General features: G+C 39.4%; 2 protein-coding genes across 17 annotated transcripts in view; one reads left to right on the top strand and one right to left on the bottom strand.

The window, feature by feature from the left end:
* Positions 1-792: 792 nt before the first annotated feature.
* On the top strand, positions 793-9,500 carry hyi (hydroxypyruvate isomerase). Of its 9 annotated transcripts, none has more exons than XR_003673889.1 (8): positions 793-1,251; positions 3,494-3,605; positions 5,714-5,828; positions 6,328-6,380; positions 6,589-6,638; positions 7,436-7,487; positions 8,714-8,837; positions 8,912-9,500. XR_003673889.1 is itself a non-coding variant. In XM_028444365.1 (8 exons), the coding sequence occupies exons 1-8, from the start codon at positions 999-1,001 to the stop codon at positions 8,977-8,979; spliced, it is 864 nt and encodes a 287-aa protein (XP_028300166.1). In that variant the 5' UTR covers positions 799-998; the 3' UTR covers positions 8,980-9,500. The 9 variants fall into 9 exon arrangements, 3 of the variants coding, with proteins under 3 accessions (XP_028300166.1, XP_028300165.1, XP_028300167.1); XR_003673886.1 differs by having other exon boundaries at positions 7,418-7,487; XR_003673890.1 differs by having other exon boundaries at positions 794-1,251; positions 8,703-8,837.
* A 1,500-nt stretch (positions 9,501-11,000) lies between these two features.
* Positions 11,001-25,162, bottom strand: part of szt2 (SZT2 subunit of KICSTOR complex) — a 197,923-nt gene continuing 183,761 nt past the window's right edge. For 7 of the 8 annotated variants that reach the window (XM_028445256.1, XM_028445254.1, XM_028445253.1 and 4 more), the window contains 6 exons: positions 23,319-23,496; positions 22,316-22,438; positions 17,537-18,050; positions 17,195-17,305; positions 15,003-15,071; positions 13,550-14,914 (listed from right to left, as the gene is read on the bottom strand). In XM_028445256.1, the coding sequence (XP_028301057.1) occupies positions 14,771-14,914; positions 15,003-15,071; positions 17,195-17,305; positions 17,537-18,050; positions 22,316-22,438; positions 23,319-23,496 (1,139 nt within the window). In that variant the 3' untranslated portion in view covers positions 13,550-14,770. Of the gene's footprint in view, positions 11,544-13,549; positions 14,915-15,002; positions 15,072-17,194; positions 17,306-17,536; positions 18,051-22,315; positions 22,439-23,318; positions 23,497-25,162 lie in introns of those variants that run through there. The other variant, XM_028445251.1, reaches the window with a different exon arrangement.

Here is a 25,162-nt window from a genome sequence, read left to right as displayed (position 1 = left end):
ATTAATGTTAAAAATGCTCCCGATGGGCTACGTAGTCTGGTGCTTCTCATCTCACTTTACAAATTCAGATGAAATAAAGTTCAGGGTTTATCCACCATTGTTTACTCTACTATGTTCATACAGGCAGACCAAACTAAACGGCCAGAAAGACATTTCCTTCATTGCTGTAGGTTTCTAATAGGAAATCCTTTTGTTTCTCTCTTTTTTATTGAGTTAAGGATTTAAAAATAATAATAATCTGTCAAATTGGTGTGAAGAAAAGAATTCTTTGTGGATTATGAAGATTTTGAGAATGTCTTTGTTGACTAGGCTTGTGATTACTTCATTTTAATCATGCCATTTTGTTTCAGTGTGTCGGTGTATTTTAAGTTTTGTGTCCTACCTGTGACATTAACTTTTAAACTGTTTTCCTGAACAACAAATGCCTACCACATTACCAAATGTATACAAAGCCTGTAGCAAATAAATCACAATACTAATTATAATAATAATAATAATAATTTTGGAAATTTTGGATTATTTTTTTTTAGCTCTGACAAATTCTACATTGTTTTAAAATATTTTCAACTCATTTAGAAAATGATTTAAAAAGAAAAAAAAGAAAGGCTTTGATCTAATATATATATATATATATATAACTTTTACTTTACTTATTTTCTTTAAACCCAAAGAAAACCAGAATACATAAATAATAATTTAAAATAAATAAACTGAATAGGCAAAGGGTCAATATGGCAGAATGACAGTAGGTCACGTGATCTTGTGACGTAGGCCAGGTGAATTATAATCATTAGGTGTAAGCATACATTTATTTAATTCTAAATTCTAATAATTGTAAAAGAATAACTGTTTAATTCTGCTTGTGTGAAGTGACAAAGTGAAGAAAACAAATAAATGTAATAAATCAACATATCGGTGTGCGGAAGTCACCAGATGAACCGGACACCAGTCGAAGCGGAGCACCGCAGAGCAGAGGCTCTAACCGGAGAAGAACAGCGATGGCTCCGCTCAAGTTCTGTGCGAACATTTCATGGCTTTTCACGGAGCTTCCTGACTTCAGCCAGCGGATGTTTGCTGCGGTGTCCGCCGGCTTTACAGCGGTGGAGGCGGCGTGGCTCTACGACTCCGACCTCCAGGAGCTCCAGAGAGCCCGGGAAGCCTCAGGGGTGGAGCTGGTTCTCATCAACAGTCCGCCGGGTGAGAGGAGTGAGGGAGTCCGGGGCCGAGCCGCTGCCCCCTGGGGACGGACGGGTGTGTGTGTGTGTGTGTGTGTGTGTGTGTGTGTGTGTGTGTGTGTGTGTGTGTGTGTGTATAGTATAGTGACGGGGGTGTGTGTGTGTGTGTATAGTATACTGACGGGGTGTGTGTGTGTGTGTGTGTATAGTATACTGACGGTGTGTGTGCGTGTGTGTGTGTATAGTATAGTGACGGGGTGTGTGTGTATAGTATACTGACGGGTGTGCGTGTGTGTGTGTGTGTGTGTGTGTGTATAGTATACTGACGGGTGTGTGTGTGTGTGTGTGTATAGTATACTGACGGGTGTGTGTGTGAGTGTGTATAGTATACTGACGGGGGTGTGTGTGTGTATAGTATACTGACGGGTGTGTGTGTGAGTGTGTATAGTATACTAACGGGGGTGTGTGTGTGTGTATAGTATACTGACGGGTGTGTGTGTGTGTATAGTATACTGACGGTGTGTGTGTGTATAGTATACTGACGGTGTGTGTGTGTATAGTATACTGACGGGGTGTGTGTGAGTGTGTATAGTATACTGACGGGTGTGTGTGTGTGTATAGTATACTGACGGGTGTGTGTGTGAGTGTGTATAGTATACTAACGGGTGTGTGTGTGTGTATAGTATACTGACGGTGTGTGTGTGTGTATAGTATACTGACGAGGGTGTGTGTGTGTGTGTATAGTATACTGACGGTGTGTGTGTGTATAGTATACTGACGGTGTGTGTGTGTATAGTATACTGACGGGGTGTGTGTGAGTGTGTATAGTATACTGACGAGGGTGTGTGTGTATAGTATACTGACGGGGTGTGTGTGAGTGTGTATAGTATACTGACGGGTGTGTGTGTATAGTATACTGACGGTGTGTGTGTGTGTGTGTATAGTATACTGACGGGTGTGTGTGTGTGTGTATAGTATACTGACGGTGTGTGTGTGTATAGTATACTGACGGGGTGTGTGTGAGTGTGTATAGTATACTGACGAGGGTGTGTGTGTATAGTATACTGACGGGGTGTGTGTGAGTGTGTATAGTATACTGACGGGGTGTGTGTGAGTGTGTATAGTATACTGACGGGTGTGTGTGTGTGTGTATAGTATACTGACGGTGTGTGTGTGTATAGTATACTGACGGGGTGTGTGTGAGTGTGTATAGTATACTGACGAGGGTGTGTGTGTGTATAGTATACTGACGGGGTGTGTGTGAGTGTGTATAGTATACTGACGGGTGTGTGTGTGTGTGTGTGTATAGTATACTGACGGGTGTGTGTGTGTGTGTGTATAGTATACTGACGGGTGTGTGTGTGTGTGTATAGTATACTGACAGGGTGTGTGTGTGTATAGTATACTGACGGGTGTGTGTGTGTGTGTATAGTATACTGACGGGTGTGTGTGTGTGTGTATAGTATACTGACGGGTGTGTGTGTGTGTGTATAGTATACTGACAGGGTGTGTGTGTGTATAGTATACTGACGGGTGTGTGTGTGTGTGTATAGTATACTGACGAGGGTGTGTGTGTATAGTATACTGACGGGGTGTGTGTGAGTGTGTATAGTATACTGACGGGTGTGTGTGTGTGTGTATAGTATACTGACGGGTGTGTGTGTGTGTGTATAGTATACTGACAGGGTGTGTGTGTGTATAGTATACTGACGGGTGTGTGTGTGTGTGTATAGTATACTGACGGGTGTGTGTGTGTGTGTATAGTATACTGACGGGTGTGTGTGTGTGTGTATAGTATACTGACGGGTGTGTGTGTGTGTGTATAGTATACTGACAGGGTGTGTGTGTGTATAGTATACTGACGGGTGTGTGTGTGTGTGTATAGTATACTGACGGGTGTGTGTGTGTGTGTATAGTATACTGACGGGGGGTGTGTGTGTGTGTATGTATAGTATACTGACGGGTGTGTGTGTGTGTGTGTGTATAGTATATTGACGGGTGTGTGTGTGTGTGTATAGTATACTGACGGGTGTGTGTGTGTGTGTATAGTATACTGACAGGGTGTGTGTGTGTATAGTATACTGACGGGTGTGTGTGTGTGTGTATAGTATACTGACGGGTGTGTGTGTGTGTGTATAGTATACTGACGGGTGTGTGTGTGTGTGTATAGTATACTGACAGGGTGTGTGTGTGTATAGTATACTGACGGGTGTGTGTGTGTGTGTATAGTATACTGACGGGTGTGTGTGTGTGTGTATAGTATACTGACGGGTGTGTGTGTGTGTGTATAGTATACTGACGGGGTGTGTGTGTTCCAGGGGACCTAACAGCTGGAGATCTGGGTCTAGCAGCGGTTCCTGGCAGAGAGGCAGAGTTTAGAAAAGGTCTGGATGTGAGTGTGAAATACGCCCGAGCTTTGGACTGTAAGAGGTGAGACTGGCCTATCCCCCACACTTTTATTATATTATTATTATTATTATTAAGTTATACAATTATTTATTTCAGAATTATTTAAACTCTTAAAGCCTGAAAACACAAAGTATAGCCAGAAAATTCTCTTTATTTTTGGAAATAAAATGTTTATTTAACATGTATATTTTTTGTTTTTAAATAAAGAGATTGGTATCAGCCTTGCAGTAAATAAATAAATTTATATTTATCTTATCGTATTTTCAATGATTGTCAAAAAGATCTTTAAAATGCATAGTTTTAAATAAAACTGCAACATTTCCTGTGAGGGACCCAGTGAAATTTGTTTTTTTTTATTATACCAAGTAATTGCTATTTACATTATTGTTCTAATAATATTATTATCAGAATAATTCATAACTCTTGCATAGAGGTCTTCACCTCGACACTTTGCAATAATGAGATTATCATGATCTGAAATCAAGAGGACAAACATGTGCTGCTCACTCGACCACTTGAAACTGATCTAATCAAATAAATTGAGAATTTAGAACAAATTTAGTTTAGAGAATTTGGATTTGCAACTCATTATTCAAGTTGAACAAATTTTCCGTTTCAGGAAATATGTCTAGAGTAAAATAAATTTTGGTTTTGAGTTGAAATACTCATTTACAACTCAATGGATATAACAAACTCGATGTTTACTTGCACTTGAAAGTATGTTTACCATGAAGTGTTACAATGTAATATAGTGAAAAATATGTTGTAAATAGTGAACAAGTCTTGATGTTAACATAAAAATGCCTTAGTTACCCTCAGGGTGTGTTCACACCGAACACGACTGAAGTGACTAGATTACATTCAAATCTCAAGCAACCTCCCTTCAAGCCACTCAACTGGCGCGATTCTGGCAACGAGTCCTGTGTGACCTCGTCACTCAAAGTTGAAAAAGAAACTGTTTAAGCGACAACTACATTCTGAGTGAACTCATCCTTTAGTAACTGCATGAGTTAATCATTTAAACCGTAAAAGCAGCGTTGTCTATGATACGTGCTGTGAACACACACGCACACGCACACGCACACGCACACGCACACGCACACGCACACGCACACGCACACGCACACGCACACGCACACGCACACGCACACGCACACGCACACACACACACACACACACACACACACACACACACACACACCTACCTGTGTCCTCTTAATTGCTTGCTGGGAAACTTGAATGAAAGTCAGGAACCACATGGGGCATACAGTATCTGGCCTGTGGCCCAGCTTGTTTAGGGGAAGGTCTGGGTTAGAGTAGAAACTCCTAAAATGATATCGCCAAAATAGAAATCTCGATATATCTCAAAAGTCGATATATTGCCCAGGCCTAATGTCGCCTCACTCAAATCAATCATGACAAAAAGATTGAGTATTTTCTGATTAGTGTTCAGTGGTTGACAGTGTTTCTGTGGAACCAGTGACTGAACTCAGGTCAGCCTGTAGTTAAAGAAACTAAACCCCAAACCCACTTTTTCTGCTGAATACATGTGTATTTGGATGTTAAGTAGTGCTGTTGATTGATTTTAGTCCAACTTTGAACATTTTAGTAAAATTATTTAATTTTGCGTATTTAGTTGTAAAATGTCTGGTATACTGCCCTCTAGGGATTGAACACTGGCTATTACAACTGAATTTTACTATCGGTTGAAACAGATTCTTTGGATTATCGTGCGTCATCAAACTTTCACTGTAGGCCCCGCCCCTCCTACAAAAGCTGAGAAGAGGGTTTCCTCCAATCACAGCTCTCGGTGAGCAATGATTGACAGTTTTAATGCAGAACTCCATGCTCTGTGTTTTTGACTCTGTGCTTCTATAAAGAACAGGTTCTGATCTAATCAGAGGGTTTATCAAGCTATGTCTGTATGTACAGACTGTACATACAGACAGTGTGTGTATCCCCATCTGTCTCTGCGTGTGCGATAACGTGCATGTACTTCTCGCTGCTGTGTGTGTCTTTATGTGTGTGTGTGAGGCCTCGGTGTTCTGAGGCTCATGGTGGGAGAGCAGGGACAGTTTGTGAGTGATATAGCCCGTGTGTGTGTCTGTGTGTGCGCGCGTGATGAACAGGATCCACCTGATGGCAGGACGCTTCCCAGAGGGCGCTGATAGAACAGTGGCTGCTAAAGAAATGGAAGCAGTGTTTGTGCAGAACCTGAAGTATGCAGCAGACATCCTCTCAAAGGTTCATTAAAATACCATTATTTAATTTAATCTGAATAACACATATCACAGGGTTCCACAATTACCAACTTGTCTTGTTTTTTTCCTATTTGACATGTAAGTATTGTTACATGTGCATGTACATTATTATTATTAGCGCTATTAATGTTTTTAATAGTTGTAGTAAAAGCACCTGTAACAGTCATAAGCTGGGTTTCCATGACAGATTTTTACTAAATAAAAGCGATATTTCTAAATGTTGACAAAGTATAGTCAATAGGCGTATTCTCCATTTTTACTTCCTGCCCTCCATCTCCCCTTTGCCCATCATCATAACCACTTGACAAACCCAGCTGTTAAATTGTAATTATACATGGGTAATTGAAAACGTAATTGTAACTGAAATATGTAATTGACAACAACCCTGGTTACAATTGTAGAAAATGTGCTCTATTTTGTCAGCGTCATTATTATTAGATAATAGAGTCTCCTATTGGACCTGTGTTTGTTTCCCGCCACAGGAAGGCATGACTGGACTGATTGAACCAATCAACAGCAGGATCTCAGAGCCCAGGTACTTCCTGGACTCTCCCCATCACGGTGAGCCGTCAGCGTTCAACCTTCAACCTGCTCACGGTTCTGATCTGTGTGTGTGTGTGTGTGTGTGTGTGTGTGTGTGTGTGTGTGTGTGTGTGTGTGTGTGTGTGTGTGTGTGTGTGTGTGTGTGTGTGTGTGTGTGTGTGTGTGTGTGTGTGTGTGTGTGTGTGTGTGTGTGTGTCCAGCGGCAGCCATCTTGGAGCAGGTCGGGAGGCCAAACATCCAGCTGCAGATGGTGCGTCTGTCAGGGTTGGGGTCATTTATAATTGTAATTTCCAAATTGATAATTAATTATTTACAATTATGACAATTATAATTTTAATTGCAATTGGAAAAATGTGTTGCTTTTTGAATCGTAATTGAGTTCAGATGATTGACTTTAATACATTTTATAAAAAGTGCTAATTACAATTTAATTAAGCGCAAACCTGTGGAAGCACATTACAGTTCTATGGTTTACATATATTTAGTTAACAATTATTAAAATATGTTTCATACCAAGTTTAACTGTCAGTGAATCTTAAGGATCATTTTACCATTAAAAAAGAAAAAAAAGTAAATCTATGGCTTTACTGATTCAAACGCCCACACCAAAAATACAAATATTTTCATTGATTACGAAGCCTAACAAAAAGTAATTGAGTGATAAATATTATTATTAGCGTGTTTTACAGCTGATTTAAGACACGGGTCAAACTGAGCCATTATCATTAGAGATGCTAACAGAAAGCTAACACAAGAGGAAGATTATATTTTATGGGCTTATTTATGAAAGGCTCAGTAATTGTGATTAATTGAAATTGGACTTCAGTAATTGAGAACATAATTGTAATTGACTTTTAGGAGGAAAAAAATATTTTTGTAATTGGGGAAAAATATCACTGTAATTGTAATTAAGTTATAATTAAATATTAATTGAATACCTAATTGTAATTGAAAAATGTAATTGACTAACCCTGGTGTCTGTCCTCTGTCGCTATCTGCTGAGTCATGTCAATTTGTCCACTGTTTCAGGACATCTTCCACTGGCAGATTATGGATGGAAACCTGACGCAAAACCTGCGCAGATATTTGCCCATCATTGGTGAGGTTGTGTTTATGAAAAAAGTGAACACACACACGCACACACACACACACACACGCACGAAGGAATGAAAAAATGCAACTTTAGGAACCTGGGCCTGGTTTTTCTAAAGGTTTAATCTGGATTAAATTGAAAAAGATTTGGTTTCTCAAAGCAACCTTGGATTAGATTATTCTGATCCAGATAGATCATTAAATCTGGATAACCAGTGGAGATAACCATCCTGACCAACCTTCTGCATTCTTCCAGAACCAGCGAACAGGATGTGCAACAAGGGACCAATAGTTAAACACTACATATTTAAATACATTATCTGTGGTCAATATTGATCTGTTTGGGGGATTATTTTACAACCCCTGAAACAGAAGAGAAAGAAGGACGAGGAGAAGGCACTGACTGCAGAAAAACATGATACAGTATTATTAAGTCAGCCTGCCTGGTTTCGGACTTTATTCCTCGTGGTTAGGTTAACGTATAACGGCGTTATACTGTATATTCTGTATATATGAGGTCAAAAATGATCAAAAACTAATTCTAGAAAAAATGTTTTTGGGGTCAAAATGGGGTCACGATCCAAAAAACATTGGGAATCACTGCATTAATATTGTTTTTTTTCTGCTTATTTATAAAATTAGATTCTTTAAAATGTGTCATCATTCGTTCATTCCATCATTATGATCTATAGTTGTTTTTAAATAGTTTTCTAAGCCAAAATGGGGGGGACTTGGATTCAGAAATAAGAGAAAGTGGGACTTTAGCCAGAAAATTTTGAGGGCCACTGCATGTGTAGCCCTACTGCATGATCCAAATATAGTATTATTTGATACTTTTAAAGTTTCATTACGGGTCTAAAATCCACCATTCTGATGGGATCACTTTAATGTCACTTTAATAGTTCTGAAAAAACTCAAACTAAAGTTTTGATCCAGATCAGAATCCAGATTGGATTATGTGGTTTTATCTGATTTCGTTTTTTATTTTGAAAAACCCATTTTCAAGATTTGATTCAATCCGTTATCCAGAGTCTGAGCTGATTACTTTTGAAAAACCAAGTCCAGATGAACTTCTCCAAAAACAGCTCAATACTATTTTATTTGATTAAGATCGCTGAGATCACTAGGTTAACGTGTGTGTGTGTGCGTGTGTGCGTGTGTGTGTGCGTGTGTGCGTGTGTGTGCGTGTGTGTGCGTGTGTGTGTGTGTGCGTGCGTGCCAGGGCACATCCAGGTGGCTCAGGTTCCAGGCAGGAATGATCCTGGCAGTGCAGGAGAACTAAACTTTAGCTACCTGTGGGACACACTGGAACAGCTGGGTTACCATGGATACATCGGCTGTGAATACAAGCCTCTGGGTGAGGCCTCGCCTGATTGGCTCAGAGCTAAACACTCCACACGCATCATAACGTTAGAACGTGTTCATCTACAGGCCTCACGGAGCAGAGTCTGACCTGGATCCAGCAGTACTGGGCCCAGAAGAACACCATGAAAACGTAGCTCCTCCCACAATGACTTTGCGTTGATTCAAACCAGCCAATCAGGAGGCAGTCATTTTTTTCACCACTTCAGAGTTAATGGATTCATCATCAGACACGTGTGGAGTTATTTTCTCCTCAGATTTACAAACATTCTTCAACGTGAGGACGGATTTCACTCAAGTTAGAACGAATGAACTGTTGATCAGAGCGCACATAAAAATCTATCTGTCAGAACACAATGCTTCTGAATGAATCAAATAGGTGTACTTGAATGAATATTTCATGTTCAAAGGGTCTGTACTACCAAGCTGGATAAGTACATCTCTGTTAGCTTCACGTTAGGGTCAGAGAGACCCTGTACTATGAAGCAGGATATAAACACCATTTAAATTACGTGCGCGCTCCTGTGACAAAAGGGAGATTGCAGCATCAGACCAGCCACAAACAAACTGTGTACAGCAACTTCATCACAACTGAGGAATAATTCTTTAGAAATATGAAGAATTAAAATTTATAATTCAGACCAAAAACAACACTTGCTGCAGAAAAAGCAGGAAGTAATTAATGCAAGAATTGATGAGTGTTAATGGTCAATTTATTGAAATGATGGGATGATAAACAGTTTAATTTTATTACAGCACAGATGTTTCTATTTAGGTACAAAAGTAGCTCAATTAAATAGTATTCAAACCCTTGGTTGCCACGGTTCCCTTGCATACAGTAAACATCTCATGTATAAAGTTAAAAAGGAAGAGATCAAATCTACCATAATTGGAACATTAATTAATTTTTCCACTAAGGTATCTGTATAAAATAAAAGGTTTGTAAAGTTGTACAATTCTTTTTTTTTAAAAAAAAAAAAAAAGAAAGAAATAACACCAATTAATTCAAATTAAAAAAAAATGATCAGGCTCTAAGTATAGCTATATTGATCAACTCTAAAACTGAGAAAATAATCGGTTATCACTATCTCTCTCTGACTCAGTATGTGGGGCAGATTGCGCACTGACTGAAAGCGGATCACACGCAGTCCTCTGCGGTTTCTGTTAATCCTGAACACGTTTGTGCCTTTATTCTGTTGCTTCTCCGCCGTGGCTTTCTTTTTTCCTCTTGCTTTGCTGTGTAACCGCTGTGGCAAAAGCCACGTTAAGAGACTTCTGCTGGAATATAAAGACATGGGACTTAAACTACTCGTGAACGCGCAAAGACTCATTCCACATTTCACAATGTCTGTTGATCATTTTAAAACCAACAGTTATAATTTACTCCGTAACGGTTGAGTGTAGAAATGTAACGAAGTACTTTACTTTTTTACAAACGTACTTAAGTACAAGTAAAATTACTGATTTAGAAATATACTCAAAAAAGTACAAGTACCCATTAAGGCAACTCAATTACTGTAAAGATATCCCAATGAAAACATCACTAACAGACAGTTTTTTGCTTTATTTTTGATTATTTCATAATACTTTTCAATAATTTCAATTTTCTAAAGGCAGAATTTGATTTCTCATGCTGAAAAACATATTTTGATCTAAAGATCTTGAAAATAGGGCTTTTCAATCAAAATCCAGATCAAATATGGTTTAAAACCATATCGAATAGCGGCCATCTTTAAAAATGGTGGCCATTTCGTTTGTTCAGATGGTAAGCTTACTTTTTGGAAAGAGTAGGTCCTGAAACATATGTATGCCAAATTTGGTGCTTGTATCACCAAGTGAAATATTGTTTCAGCTATCTGCTGCACTATTAGGTGTTCAGCCTAAGTTACCATGGTGATTTAGCCTGGTAAGAAGTTAGCCAGCATCGTAGTATAGCACAGATTAAATCCCGGAAATTAGCGCAATAAGGGGAAATCCAGCTTTGTAGTACAGGCTCTGAATGTTTGAAGGTTTATCTCTTTGTTCTTCTCTCTGATGTTCCAGATTTTCTGTCAAATGATGAATTCAGGCTTGTTTGAACAGAGACTGAAAAGTCTACATTAAATGTAATAGAATCAAACATTAGTAAACAGACCCCCCAGGAAATAATTCTCACACACTCGTTCATCTGTGGCTTTTATTTAACCTTTGACCTCCAGTGTCGTGTTGTGTGTATAACACACATTAAACAGTCAGATGCTCTGTAAGCCCCGCCTCTTCCTGTTGGCTCCTTACCACGACCGCGCAGCATCACCATCGTGTGTCTTTGGAGCAACAAACTAACACCAATCAGGAACTAAGGCACTTCAGGTCCCAGTGCTGGGAGGGGAACGCAACAACCTTACAAAGGCACATGAAGAGCTTCATTTGTAAAACTGATCACGTGATAATCTTCATTTAAAAGTTCAGCGTACACAAAAAACACGTGAGGAGAGCAGTTCTTCAAAGTTAAGTAAAAACATGTGATCAGTCAGTGACAGCAGAGGATCCTCACTGATCCAAAGCCATGACAGAGACCTGGTTGGACCGGGTCACTCAAAGTGCACAAGATACCAGTTCAGCCGGTTTTCCCAGAATGCATCAGTACAAATCCTCAGAAACACTGCTGCGGAGACGGTGGCACCTTAACACACCACAAAACACTGACCTCCACTAGACGCCCCTGTTTGTGTGAGAGAAGAAGAAGAAGAAGCTGAGATGCTTCCAGAAACTTCTTTATGAATACGTTAATTTTTACAGGAAATTTACTTTGATCTCCTGACATGTTTCAACTGTCAGTCTTCTTCAGAGGCGTCTGCTGATTGCTTAAAGCTCATGTATCAAACTCACATCCGGCCCTTTAGAGCAGTGTTTCTCAAATGCGGGTACGTGTACCCCTACAGGTACGCAATGGCACTACAGGGGGTACTTGAGAGAAAGAGAGGAAAATCAACAAATAAAGAGTCTTGGTTTCACCCCAGGCGTAATATGACCGGAAATTACAAAAACTATAGAAATAAATTTATTCAGGAGCCACTAAATCAGTGTTTTTCAACCATTGGGTCGGGGCCCCATGTGGGGTAGCTTGAAATTTTTGAAAAACTAAAATATATTTTTGTAAATGTACATTTTTAGTTATTTTTTTAATTATTAAAACAACACAACCTATTTCTATACGTTAACTTTGTGAAATTAAATTCTACAAGAATTGTCTTTGGGGTCATCAGAAATCCTTGATATTTAAATGTGGTCACGATCCAAAAAAGGTTAGGAACCACTGCACTAAATACCGTTTAACTCTACGGATTTACAAAATTAGATTATTTTAAATGTGTGTTATCACTCTTTATGCTCTATAGTTGTTTTTCAATAGTTTTCGAAGCAAAATGTAGTCGGACAAAGGGGGGACTTGAGCCAAAAAAGTTTGAGAACCACTGCTTTAGAGCATCAATTCAGCCCGCAGGTGTAATTAAAAATGACAGACATGAATTGTGTAAATTACCAAATAATCCAGCTGTAGATATCTCAAATTCACCAACTCTACAGTATTTTTAGAGGCTTATATTTTTACTTTGTTTATATCACATGAATGGAGTCATTTTTAATTGCAAATTGTGGAAATAATTAAATTTCTCACAAACAACTTCACAAACTTAACAAAATCAAGAATATTTTAAGTGAATTTAACTAATATTGAAAACTAGGACACAATAATGTTAAAGTTGTTATTGTTCGTCCACCTAAAATCTACAGCCCACCTGAGGTTAAACTGGTCCATATTTGGCCCCTGAACTAAAAGGAGTTTGACACCCCTGGCTTAAAACTGATATCCATAGTTTCTGAGAAACGTCTCGATGTCCCGCCCTAAACTGCCTCACTTCCTCCCACTGCCTCTGGCAAACTAGCAGAAGCCACGCCTCTACTTTTCTGCACGCACATCGCGGAACATAACAAGGTCGCATTGATATATGTCTATGGGTCAGTTAAGAGTCAAAATCATATTTACCTGTTTGCTGTTGTGACGCACAGCCTTGTTTCTGTGCACAGTTCTACATTCACTTTGATTGACAGTCTCAAAAACACAAAGTCAAAGCCTATTGGCTGAGTGCACTTGGTGATTGTTTCATTTGCATAGGGGTCTATAGGACGAAGGAGGGACTTGTATACATCAATGTATATGAATGACCACTGGCAGTAGACCATAGTAAAAGACTAGTTACTGTAGGTATTTTTTCGCATTTCAAAAGATTGTTACATAAAAATAAATTTCTCAGAAACTCCAGATATCAGCTTTAAAAGTCCCATGTCATACTATTTTTCACCCATCTCAATTTTTTCTAAGAACCCCAAAAACATAGTATTTGAGGTTTATTTGCCCAAACTCGCCTGTTTTTCAGAGTTTTAGCCTTTGAAAAGTCACTTTCTGAGCAACTCTACACAAACAGGCTGATTTGCGGCTTACTTATGAATATTCATGAGTGGGCGTGTCTATAGACAGGACACTGACTTCCTCCTCCCCGCATGGTGACGTCGGGCTATAGGATGGCCCGCCCTCCTCCCACCCACTCCTTAGCCGAGCTCATGCTGCTTTATAAACACGAGACAAAGCGTGGTGGCGGGGCGTTCGCCGGTACATACATAGATTGTAGAAAATACATACATAGCTACATAGCACTGCGCGAAGGATGCTGAAATGCTCACCTTTGTGGGCGTGTCTGTTTACATGTCAATCATGGCAGAGATCTTTTTGGAGCGCGGCTTCAAATTCGTCATCAAAGTGGGAACGCGTCATCAAATTGTAGTGAGGTGTTTTGGATGCATCACGAAATGTCCGTACATCCAGATTATATACAAAGTCAATGGATAGATGCGTCCCAGATGCAAAATCTTTCCTGTGCGTTGGTGCGGTCCGATCCGCACGTCAAGTGTGTTGGCCGTGCGAGCACGCGCCCGATTTTACAAACATCCGCACATTCGCCATTATCAAAAGTTGAAAATATTGAACTCATGCGGCTGTTTCGCATGACGAAAGCCAATCAGAGTCTTTGTTGACGATGACGTCAGGTCGTCAACACGGACACAGGTCTGTTCAACCATGGAGTAGAAGCTGTGTGTCACCACCTGGCGCTGTATGACATGGCCTTTAAAACCAGGACCGGACTCGGAAAGATTTGACATGGAGGAGAATCAGCGAGGAGGTGGTAGTAGCAGGTAAAAGTTCTCTCTGTAGTTTTCATCTCTGAAAGTCGGCACTGAGCTAGGATAGCATTAGCTGCTAATCACACCGGCTTTTTTCACTGGTGGTTTATGTTTATGAGAGGAGAAAAAGTAGCGCAGCTCCTCGCTTCAGCAGGCAGTGAAACTCACCGAGTTGGATGTGTCGCTGGTGGGCGGGGCTTCGCTTCAGACGCGCGTATGAAGCGAATTGGGAACATTTTTGATCCTGTGGACCCTGCGGTACGTTTCGTGCCGCAGAATACGCATTCAGTGTGAACGCAGCATTGGGGCTCGCCCTGCAGTAAGAAAGGAGCAAATCACCCTCTAACTAACGATTGAGGGAATCAATGAAAAAAACACTTTGATCATGTGTATGAAGCCCTAATAGCACTTTATGATGTTTAAAGCACAAAAAAGTCCATTTAGCATAACGTGGGCCCTTTAAAGTAAACAAAATAAAATACATTTCCTGAAAAACAGTTGTCTGAATAAATTAGATCTTAACATTATAACAGTTCATATATTAAGAACTTTCTGGAATTATTACGCGAAAGTCAAGGACACATCAAAGCAATCAGCAGACGCCTTTGAAGAAGACTGGCAGTTGACAGTTGAAACATGTCAGGAGATCAAAGTAAATTTCCTGAAGAACATTTGTCTGAATAAATGAAACCTTCACATATGAAGGATCCATTAAAGGAGTCCGGTCCACAGGTTGTAGCAGGCCGTGTTGATCACAGACTCCAGATGGTGATACATGGACACCAGCTGAGGGGGGGGGCTGCTGCCGGCCGGGGGGTGTAGTGGGAGTGGCTCTCTGAACACAACCTTTAAATTCTGGGAGAAACAGGAACAGGAAGTGAGTGCTCTGCAAAACAGGAAGTCAGCGATTAAAGAGAAGCTGTGATTTTTGTGACAGACTCACAGTTTTTCCTGCCGGCGTGTCCAGGAAAACCAGCACAAAACAGTCTGTGAACTTCTGGTTGAGAACAGCCTGAAACAAAGTGACATAAATACACAGAGATCAGCTCCAGGCGTAAAGTCAAGGGATTTTCCAGTTTTTCACAAAATAAAAGCAATATTTCAAAAAGTAAAAGATATGTAATTAAAGAACTCTCTCCTGGTCAGTTTTGGTAAGACTGCCCTAAGCAGGCCAGATACTATCGTACACTGATAGCATTCACCAAGGCCTCTGCCTGAGAAGGCTTTGCTATGTTATGACTACAGCTATCAGCAACATACAGTATATACAGAGGTGTAAGTAATGGATTACAGGTACACACATTACTGTAACTGAGTTGCTTTTAAGGGTTCTTATACTTTTTTGAATATATTTCTAAATCAGTAGTTTTACTTGTACTTAAGTACGTTTTAAAAGAAGTAATTTATTATTTTCTACACCCAACTGTTTTGTTTTTCGGCTGGCGTTGCTCTCAGGTGAATATCTAACTTGTACAATGATGTAGTGACCAACTGGTGACATGTAGGTGGCAGCAGAGCACCTTTGGATGAGAGATTACCCGTGATGAGCAGAGCTCAGTGGGAGAGGAAAGGAGTTTACGAGACAGAAAATGGCGCTACGAGAGTTGATGCTGAAGTTCCCAGCAGTTCAGAGAAGCACACACTCGACCAGAGAATGTGTGGAACCTAAGTGGAATATTGAGTGTGTTGCGATGGTGAGAGAAAACGATAAAAAAAAAATGGGGCAAGCGCTGACACTCGGCATGTCCGGGATGAGGAGGTAGTTGCGTTTGTGGAGAATGACGGGGGGAGAGACTTGGAGGATTGCCAAAATACAGTAAGCAAACCATTCAACTCTGACACATAACATAAATTTTCCCATCAAAAGCCTAGTCTCAGTGTTCTTTTTGTAGTTTTATAGAAGGAAACCAATGTTGAGGTGTTACTAAAGCAAAAAAAAAAAATTGTTTCAAAGTCACGAACAGATTTTTTCACAAAAAGACATTTTTCTCAGCTTTTTGTCACAAACTGGCGATTTGTGTGAAACTTGCCTCTATTCAACTGCTGATTATGGAAGAACAAAACAAGCTAGAAACAAAATTAATTTTTCTGATGAAAGTAGAGAGTCTAATCTTACTCTTATTCTAATCTTAATTTTAGATTGTCATAGTACAAAATATTCAGTCAAAATGCTCTAAAAAAGTTGGCACTGAAGGGGTAGAAATTTTGAAAATGGCTGGCACTGAATGACTTAATGAGTAAATTATGAGCAACAGAGTAAAGGCACAAACGTGTTCAGGATTAACAGAGTCCGTGGAGGTTCCTCTGACTGTGTGTGTGCAGTGGACTGCGCGCAATCTGCTTTCAGTCAGTGCGCAGTCTGTCCTACAAACTGAGTCAGAGAGAGATAGTGATAACAGACGGAATAAATAGCTTGTAAACCTAAGAGAAACATTATCTAAGGTGAAGAAAACAGACTGAATGTCTTTGCAGTGTGGAGTGTGTCTGCTCTGATCAGCTGGGGTCAGCTGCAGCTGCTTGGGTGTGAGGAGCGGCTGTGACTGTGAGCCTCTTACTGTCCTCACAGCAGTGAGCGATACATGCTTTCATATCTCGAACACAAGTCCTTACATTTGTAAATAGTCTATGAAAAAACAGTGGCTAAGAGTTCCAGTGTGCCCGTGCACGCAAGCGTTCACAAGAAGACCGGTGAGTTTTGTTCAAATCGGAGGGGGAGTGTGGAGCACCTCACAATTCTACAAATTGCAGCTTCAAGTGTCGTTGGTTACCCTTAACCTAACTCTAAGTGTACCTAACCCCACTAGATCCCTTCACCTAACCCAAAAAAGCCAACATACTGAACAACACTTAATGACAGCCTTATTGACACCTTATTCATGCTAATGACAGATAATGACAGCGTAATGTATAAAACTTAAGTAAAGTGTGACTGAGAAAACACAGGTGACATCTAAGGGAATGTGGCATTGTTGGTCAATGAAAAGAGGAGCCTGTGAAGCTCTAAACAAAGTTGTAAACTTGTGTGTGGGTCCGACGTGTTGCTGAAGAAGCTGAATGTGTCACAGTGACTGGACCCAGACCAGTTCAGACCAGTTGAGAGGGTCTGTGCGTGTGCAGATGGAACCAGGGTCTCACCAGGTACTGGATGCCGTTGTCGTCGAAGTGTCTGCAGCTCTGAGGGAAGCGGTTCAGCAGGACTTTGATCAGACTCTGGTACCACGCTGGGTTCATGCTCAGGAAACAGTCCTGCACACACATCCCAGTTACTGACTGCTCACACACACCACACACTCTACTACACACTAAAGCAGGGTACACACAGGAGGATTTTCTCGATCTGAGGTTCTGGTTTATCTGTTACAGACTCACGCATTAAGATAAAAAACTGACATAGAACAGTTTTGATTGTACTGTGCGTTTGAGTTCTGATAATCTCAACGCACACATATGCACACGCATAAAAATGCATAAACACACCAGCTGAGGGTCGATCTCTCTCACTGAACGACTCTGTACAGCCTCCAGCAGCTCCTCCAGCTCCCTAAAGGACAGCTTGGTGAGCTTCAGCTTGTCCAGGGCCACGTGCTCTCCGTGGAACAGCCTCCTCCACAGGTTGTCCCTACGGCAATGACCCATGGCCTGCTCTACGCTGGCCTGGATCTGTCTGCGGGCAGACGCCACCTCGTTGTGCAGCAGAGGGAACAGAGGAGAGGTGTAGAGCAGGCCCTGAGGCTCTGCCCCTCCCCTGGGAAGGGGGTAGAACTCATTGCCGTCGGCAGGGGCAGAAGCGGCGGCGGCTTCCTGTGACGTCTCCTCCCACAGGTCGTCAGAGCCTCGTGTCCCAGACGCATCCGCTCGGTCCTGTAGGAGTCGCCCGCTCAGCTCTCCAGCGTCACGTATGATCTGAGGAAGTTTTTTGAAGCGCCGCATGTCTGCGGTGAGGTGGGGGAAAAGTTCTCTCTGGCTGGTCATGATTACGTAGAAACGCAGCCTGCACACAAACAATTCACTCACTTATTAAAGGTCCAGTATTATGATATTTTTTACACATCTCTATTTGTTCTAAGAACCCCAACAACAGCATTTCATTATTACATTATTATCTTCCCAAACTCACCTGTTTTCTGGAGTTTTCGCCTCTGAAAACAGGCTGTTTTTGTGCATATGCATGAAAGGGCGTAAACACACACTGCTTCATGGTGTGTGTTTATCACAGCAGCAGCAGTAAATCATTAACAGTCTTCCTTCTTCTCCTCACCTCTTCTAACCACATGAATAGTCCATTTAAGACGATAGTCCATTATTTTATCCAACCACTGCATCGCATTGGGTCACAAACACGTCAGATCATCCCATAAAGGTGATACAAGGTGGTATAACGGCTACTAAAAATGAAACAGATTGTGAGCGCTGTTCGGTTTATCTATATACTGGATTATCTCTGGATTATCTATATACTGGATAATCTATATACTGAACGTAAAGATATTAACTGTAACATCAACCTGTCTTCACTATGTTTCACTCTCAGGGGAGAGTGTACAGCATAGACATACTGTACATGCTGATGAATAGTTGACTTCACTGGCGTACTGTAGTTTTGTATGAAGACTGACAATGACTCAAGATATATTTGCTAAAAGTTTTAATGTTTTAGTGTCAATATCAAGTTTTTCTGCAACAAGCAGTGGCTGAAATAACAGGTAATTTCTTTCATACAATTTTAAAAGACGTAACAATTTTTTTTTAAACAACAGCAAAGCATAACAACAGGTTACACGTATTAACTTAATAGTAGCATAACCAACTTAGCATCTGCATTGTTTCACCCCATGGAATTAAATTCAGAGGGTCCAGCTCTGATAGTGGGGTCTCCTAACCCTCTTCCCCTGGTCAGGGGTCTGCAACCTTTACTCTGCAAGGAACCATTTAACCTCATCTCACCTGGATTAAATCATACCTGTCAAGTATCCTGTTTTGGCCAGGAAACTCCCGTATTTTACCCCTCTTTCCCGCCATCTTCATGTATTAGTATTTTCCCGTAAATATCCCGTATTTTAATGTAATAATAATTCAAAGATGTCTTACTAAACTGAATGCACCTGAAATGGCCTGTGTGGCAGCTCTCGCGAGATTAGTGCCGACAATGGCAACAAACCCAGAAACAACTCAGAACAGAGATGATGAATGAAGACGTTCCGGTGACAAAAACAAAGAACTGGTGTAAAAATGTTGTAAAATGTGACAGAGTTTATCTTCCTAAAGACCATCAGGATGTGACACAGTTACATGTTCTGTTAGATTAATAACTAAGATTTTAACGTCTATAACAGCGGAAGGAACCACGTAAGTCACCATGAAAAATCAGCCAATCACAAGCTCCACAAATATACACAGCTTTAAAAAGTGTTAAAGAATGTAAAGTCTGTATTAAATGTGTATAAGTCATTAGTGAATACCAGAGAACCACATGAGTGAACATGAGAAATTATCTAATGAAAATAAAATGTTAATGTCAAACTTAAAGACAAGCAATGTGAAATTAACAGTAAATATGTAACGTGTTGACTTGTATATAAACTGTAAGTATATTAAATAAACACATGAGCTTCATATACACATTTATGTTTTTATTTAGGCTGTTTTATAATTTAGGAATTAGGGCTGGGCGATATATCGAGATTCAAGATGTATCGAGTTTTCTATTTTGGCGATATAGAAAACTATAATGTTTCATATATATATATATATATATATATATATATATATATATATATATATATATATATATATATATATATAATGGCTTATTATGTATCAAAATACTAGTTTTAGGAGTCGTTGCTTTTACTTCTCAGAACAACATGTAAAGCTCAGTTAGATGATTAATGAGTGGCACATATTGATCAGCTGTTTGTTAATAAATGTCCCTGTGTAGCATTTTGCATCAGCAAATTTAACCCAGAATTGTTTTTCTGGTCAGACTTTATTTGATGAAATTATCTAGATTTATATCATATATCACCATTTTGAGAAAATATATTAAGATATGAGTTTTGGTCCATATCACCAGCCCTAGTAGGAATGTTCACAGCATTTTAATGTTAATAAAGGTCAACCTACCAGAGTCTAATCACATAATTGTATTTAGTAAGTGGTTGACAAGTGGCTATTTTAGATTTCTTGTACATCTATCTTAAAATATAAGGGATACTGGAGCTTGGTTGGGCGGTTGGGACGACTCGTAGTGGGCCCACTACTACATTTCCCTGATTTTCAAATCCAAAACTTGAAAGGTATGAATTAAAGTCCTCTAAAAAAAAATACCTTCTCAATGAAGACAATAGTGAATTAAATTATATACAGTTAAAATTATATAAAATAATGTTTGATTTAATTTGATCATGTAAATGGAAACTTAAAAACAGTTTAAAATAAAATAAATTGACATCAAGAAATAAAACAGGATCTTGCATCTTTAAATTCTTACACATCTCAGTTTACATGAAGACAATGTTATATAAAGAAGATTTTTTTTTAATTAATTTATTTGAAAGGCTACAAAAAGTAACATGAATTTGATAACACATGATCATGTGATCAACACATGCTAATTGCTCATTTCTTGCCACACATAAATCATGCATATTCAACCTGTACATTGGTGGTTAAATGAATCTGTTCCCACACAATTAAAATCTATATTTTCTTCCAGAAAAGTGTTTTTGTTGGTTTAGTTTCTTACCAGGGATTTAAAACTTAAGGTTAGCCACATGTGCAGGAAAGCTGATGGTCTGTAGATGTTGCAGTAGCTGAACTAGGAAAGTCCTGAGTCATTGCACAATGTGTCGGTTTTTGAGCGTCAGTTATCAGTCACAACATTTTTTAAAACGTGCATTCATAGTGTAGGACTCATAGATCAATAAATCAAAGATCATTTGCTCGAGAAAAAGATGCAAAAGGTTGAAACTGCGCTGAAATATTGGTCTTTTAATCTCCACTGTAAACAATGTAAATAAAAACAGTAAAAACTTCAATGTTTTTTAATTCTAAAAAGAGGAAGTAAATGCAAATAAAAGCGTAGTAGAAGAATGCAAAAACAGTAAAAAATAGTTTGTTTAAGAAGTGTTTTCACTTCATTCTTACTAGTGCAGCAGATAGCTGAAGCAGTTTTTAACTTGGTGATACAAGCACCAAGTTTGGCTAACACATGCTTCAGGACCAACTTTTTCCAACAAGTAAACTTTCCACCTGAATGACCACCATTTTTATCGCCATTTGATAAATATATATATATCTATATATATTATGTATAAAATATTCAACTATATTTGATCTATTGTACTTGACTGGTTACCTGTTGATAGACAGGTAACCAGTCAAGATCTATACATCAAAATATATGTCTTGGGCATGAGAAATCAAATTCTGCCTTTAGATAATTGAAAATATTGAAAGTTATTATGAAATACTCAAAAATAAAGCAAAAAAACTGTCTGTTGGTGATGTTTTCAATGGGTTATCTTGGTATTTTACCACCCCATGCAGGGACATGTTTTATGACTAATAATGTGCATATTGCATTTATAATGCTAGAAGATGTAGAAAGGCTTATCTGAGTTAGAGTGGAGCATTCAAAACTTTACTGATATACAGGACAAGCTCAATTTCTATTCAATGTTTTACAAAAAACATAATTAAAAATGACAGGCCATATTTGAATTTGATACTGTTTAGTTATTTCCCTCAGAATACACTAATGTCAATGATTTTAATAATGAATATGTGTTTATTTATTTAAGTTTTACACTTCACGTCTTACTCTTGAAATATAGGTTCTGAACATGATTTGGTGCTTGTATCACTAAATGAAAGATTCTTATGGAATATCAACTTAATCTGCTGCACTTTACTGTGATTTCTGGTGTTTTCACTGAAAGTTGTGGTTAAACAATGAAGGATGTTGGAGTGAGTGATATTCCCGGTGAACACTGGGGAAAAAAACAAAAAAATGGAATCAAGCTAATCACTGTCGTCTTTGTCTGGGGAAGAAACACAAGAAATCACAGAAAGAATGAAGGAAAAACACTTCTTAAAAAACGTTTCTGCTTCTGCACCATCTTTGCATTCTTCTACTACTATTTTGTTTGCATCTACATCCTCTTTTTAAAATGTAAACTTTGTGAAGTTTTTACCATTTTGATTACATTGTCCAAACACAGAAAGGTTGATTGAGAAAGCAGTGAATGACGGTACCTCAGCAGATGTCTCTCTGCGTCTGACTGCTCTTCAAAGGGAGCGGCGTTGTGACAGACGACCAGGGACACATCAAAGTCATCGTGGTGGTGCAGACCCTCCAGGTCTCTGTACGAGCCCGAGCTGCAGCACAGTGGACACGGGTCAGTGGCTAGCAGGGTCGGGGTCAATTCCATTTCCATCTTCAATTATCCATATTCAATTACAATTAAATTACGGTGATGAGCATTTTTTTTCCAATTACAAATAAATGACAATCATTATTTTCCACTGACAGTCAATTACAATTATCCTCTCAATTACTAAAGTTATAATTAAATGAATCTCAATTACTGAGCTTAATAAACAACCCCACTAAACTTAACCTGCTCTTGTGTTAGCTTTCTGTTAGCATCTCTAATGATAACCGTTCGGTTTTGACCCATGTGTCAAATCAGCTGTAAAATACACCTAACAATGTGTCATCCAATTAATTTTTCATCTCTTAGTTTCCTTATTAGGCTTTCTTATCCATGAAAATATTGGTATTAATGTCTTTCTTGTGGGCACCTGATCCTTTTTTCTGTCAGTATACCCCTCAATTATTAAAAAAAAAAAAAAAAAAGATAAATTGATACTGAAGAGAGCTAAATGTAGTGGGGAAAACTTGGTATGAAACATATTTTAATTAATGTTAACTACATATGTTTAGGCCATAGAACTGTAACATGGTTCCCTAATTTTCCGTTATTAAATTAAAAAAAATTCATTAAATTGTAGTTTTTATAGAATTTCCATTTCAATTTCAATTACAAAATCAATTATCTGAACTCAATTACAATTCATTATGATTACAATAGCAACAGATGTTTTACATTTACAGTTACAATTATAACTACGCCATTATTGTAATTAATGATCAATTATGCGATTACAATCAAAATTGACCCCAACTCTGGTATGAGTAGTATGTTAGAATGCCATTTCCAACATGTCCATTATGTGGGGGGTGTTATGGAGTCACCTGTTCCACAGAGCCACCAGGGCGTATTCGTACAGGTCCGACGGCCCCTTCCTGCTGTCGGCCATGGCTGCGGCCCTGGACATGCGGAGCGGCTTCATGCTGTAGGTGGTGGCGTGGTCGGTGATGTAGTTGTAGAGCTGGTGAGCCGTGATCATCCTTGTGGAGATGGAAAAGCTCCCTGATTCACACAAAGAAGAAATGAGTTCAGGGTTCTCAACGGGAATTTTTCACAGTGTAGGGGGATCGTAGCGTGCGAGTGTTGTAAGGGGTCCGGAGGGGGGCATCCCCCCACAGATTATTATAACCCTCTGAATCATGTTTTTGTTCCAGCCTTACTTTAAAGCCAAAAGTTATTTGTTGAATTGGAGAAAGTGATGATGAATGTAGTTAGAAAGAAAAAAAAAAATCTTGTTGATCGTTTGTGTTGGACAGTCTGAAGATGTGTTATAGCAAGTTTGGTGTCAATTGTAGGAGGTTTAATAAGTTTTACAATTTTTGAAAAAGAAAAACAGAGGAATTTACTACAATATTATGGACACCACCCCACCCCACCCCAAACTCATTCATTTTATAATTTTCTTTTGTTTTATTTAGTTGATTGTTGTTCTCTTCTGCTACTTGACGAAGGCGTTCACATTTTTCTTTGCTCCATCTCTTCACCCTATCTGTCCTTGCTGCTGTTGCTGCTTTTGTTTTGTCTGGTCTTGTGAATCTAACAGGAGCCTCTCTCTGCATCTCATCCAAAACTGGCATTATGGAATTGGTCAGTTGGTCTCTCAATGCAATCGATCACATTTTTTCGACAAAAAGAGTTTGCGGCTGGATATGCACTGGACCCTTGGAACAAGTGGCGAGTTGTGTGTCTGTCGATATTTTCCTGAAGTTCTTTAGAGGACGTGCAAGACAGCTACATGATTGGAATTATGGTAGCAGGCATGCTGCTGATTGGAGCTGGCAACTTTCTGGCCAATCGCAAAGTTTGTATTACCTTGGTAACTATTTTGGGAAGGCTGCCAGTCAATTCTGAGGAATGGGCCAGGGCTCTCAACACTCAGACTCATGCAATGAATGAGCTCAAAAGCAAGCAGGAGCTGCTTTTGGACCATTTACGCAAAATTGAAACCAACTTGGAGAAGCTGAGTGCCCTGTTTGTAAGTTAAAATGCCACCTTATTGAATTACTGCAGAGAAACACTGGCCTGAATCAAAAACACATTGCTTATCTACTTTTGGCTCCCAAGCCAGCCATTCAAGACTGCCTCATCTATTATCACAAGGAAATTTCTGGCATTACTCTGGCACGAAGCACAACTGTTAGAAACCTTGGGGTTCTATTTGATCAGGATTTATCCTTCAACTCTCACATAAAACAAACTTCAAGAACTGCCTTCTTTCATCTCCGTAACATTGCTAAAATCAGATCTATCCTGTCTCAGGGCGACGCCGAAAAACTAGTCCATGCTTTTGTTACCTCTCGACTGGATTATTGTAATTCTCTTTTAGCAGGCTGCCCGAGCAAGTCGCTTAAGACACTTCAGCTGGTTCAAAATGCTGCAGCACGTGTACTGACTAAAACTAGGAGAAGAGATCACATTACTCCTGTATTAGCCTCTCTGCATTGGCTTCCCATAAAATATAGAATAGAATTCAAGATTCTTCTTCTCACTTATAAAGCCCTAAATGGACAGGCACCAGTCTATCTCAAGGAGCTTGTAGTGCCATACAATCCCCCCAGAACACTACGCTCTCAAAATGCTGGACTACTCGTTGTTCCATTCATCTCTAAAAGTAGTATAGGAGGAAGAGCTTTCAGTTATCAGGCCCCACTTCTCTGGAACCATCTAC

The sequence above is a fragment of the Gouania willdenowi genome, chromosome 4, assembly GCF_900634775.1.
Source record: "Gouania willdenowi chromosome 4, fGouWil2.1, whole genome shotgun sequence".
NCBI classification, from domain to species: Eukaryota; Metazoa; Chordata; class Actinopteri; order Blenniiformes; family Gobiesocidae; genus Gouania; species Gouania willdenowi.
Note: the sequence above shows the minus strand (reverse complement) of the source record. Positions and strands in the feature narration are given on the sequence as shown.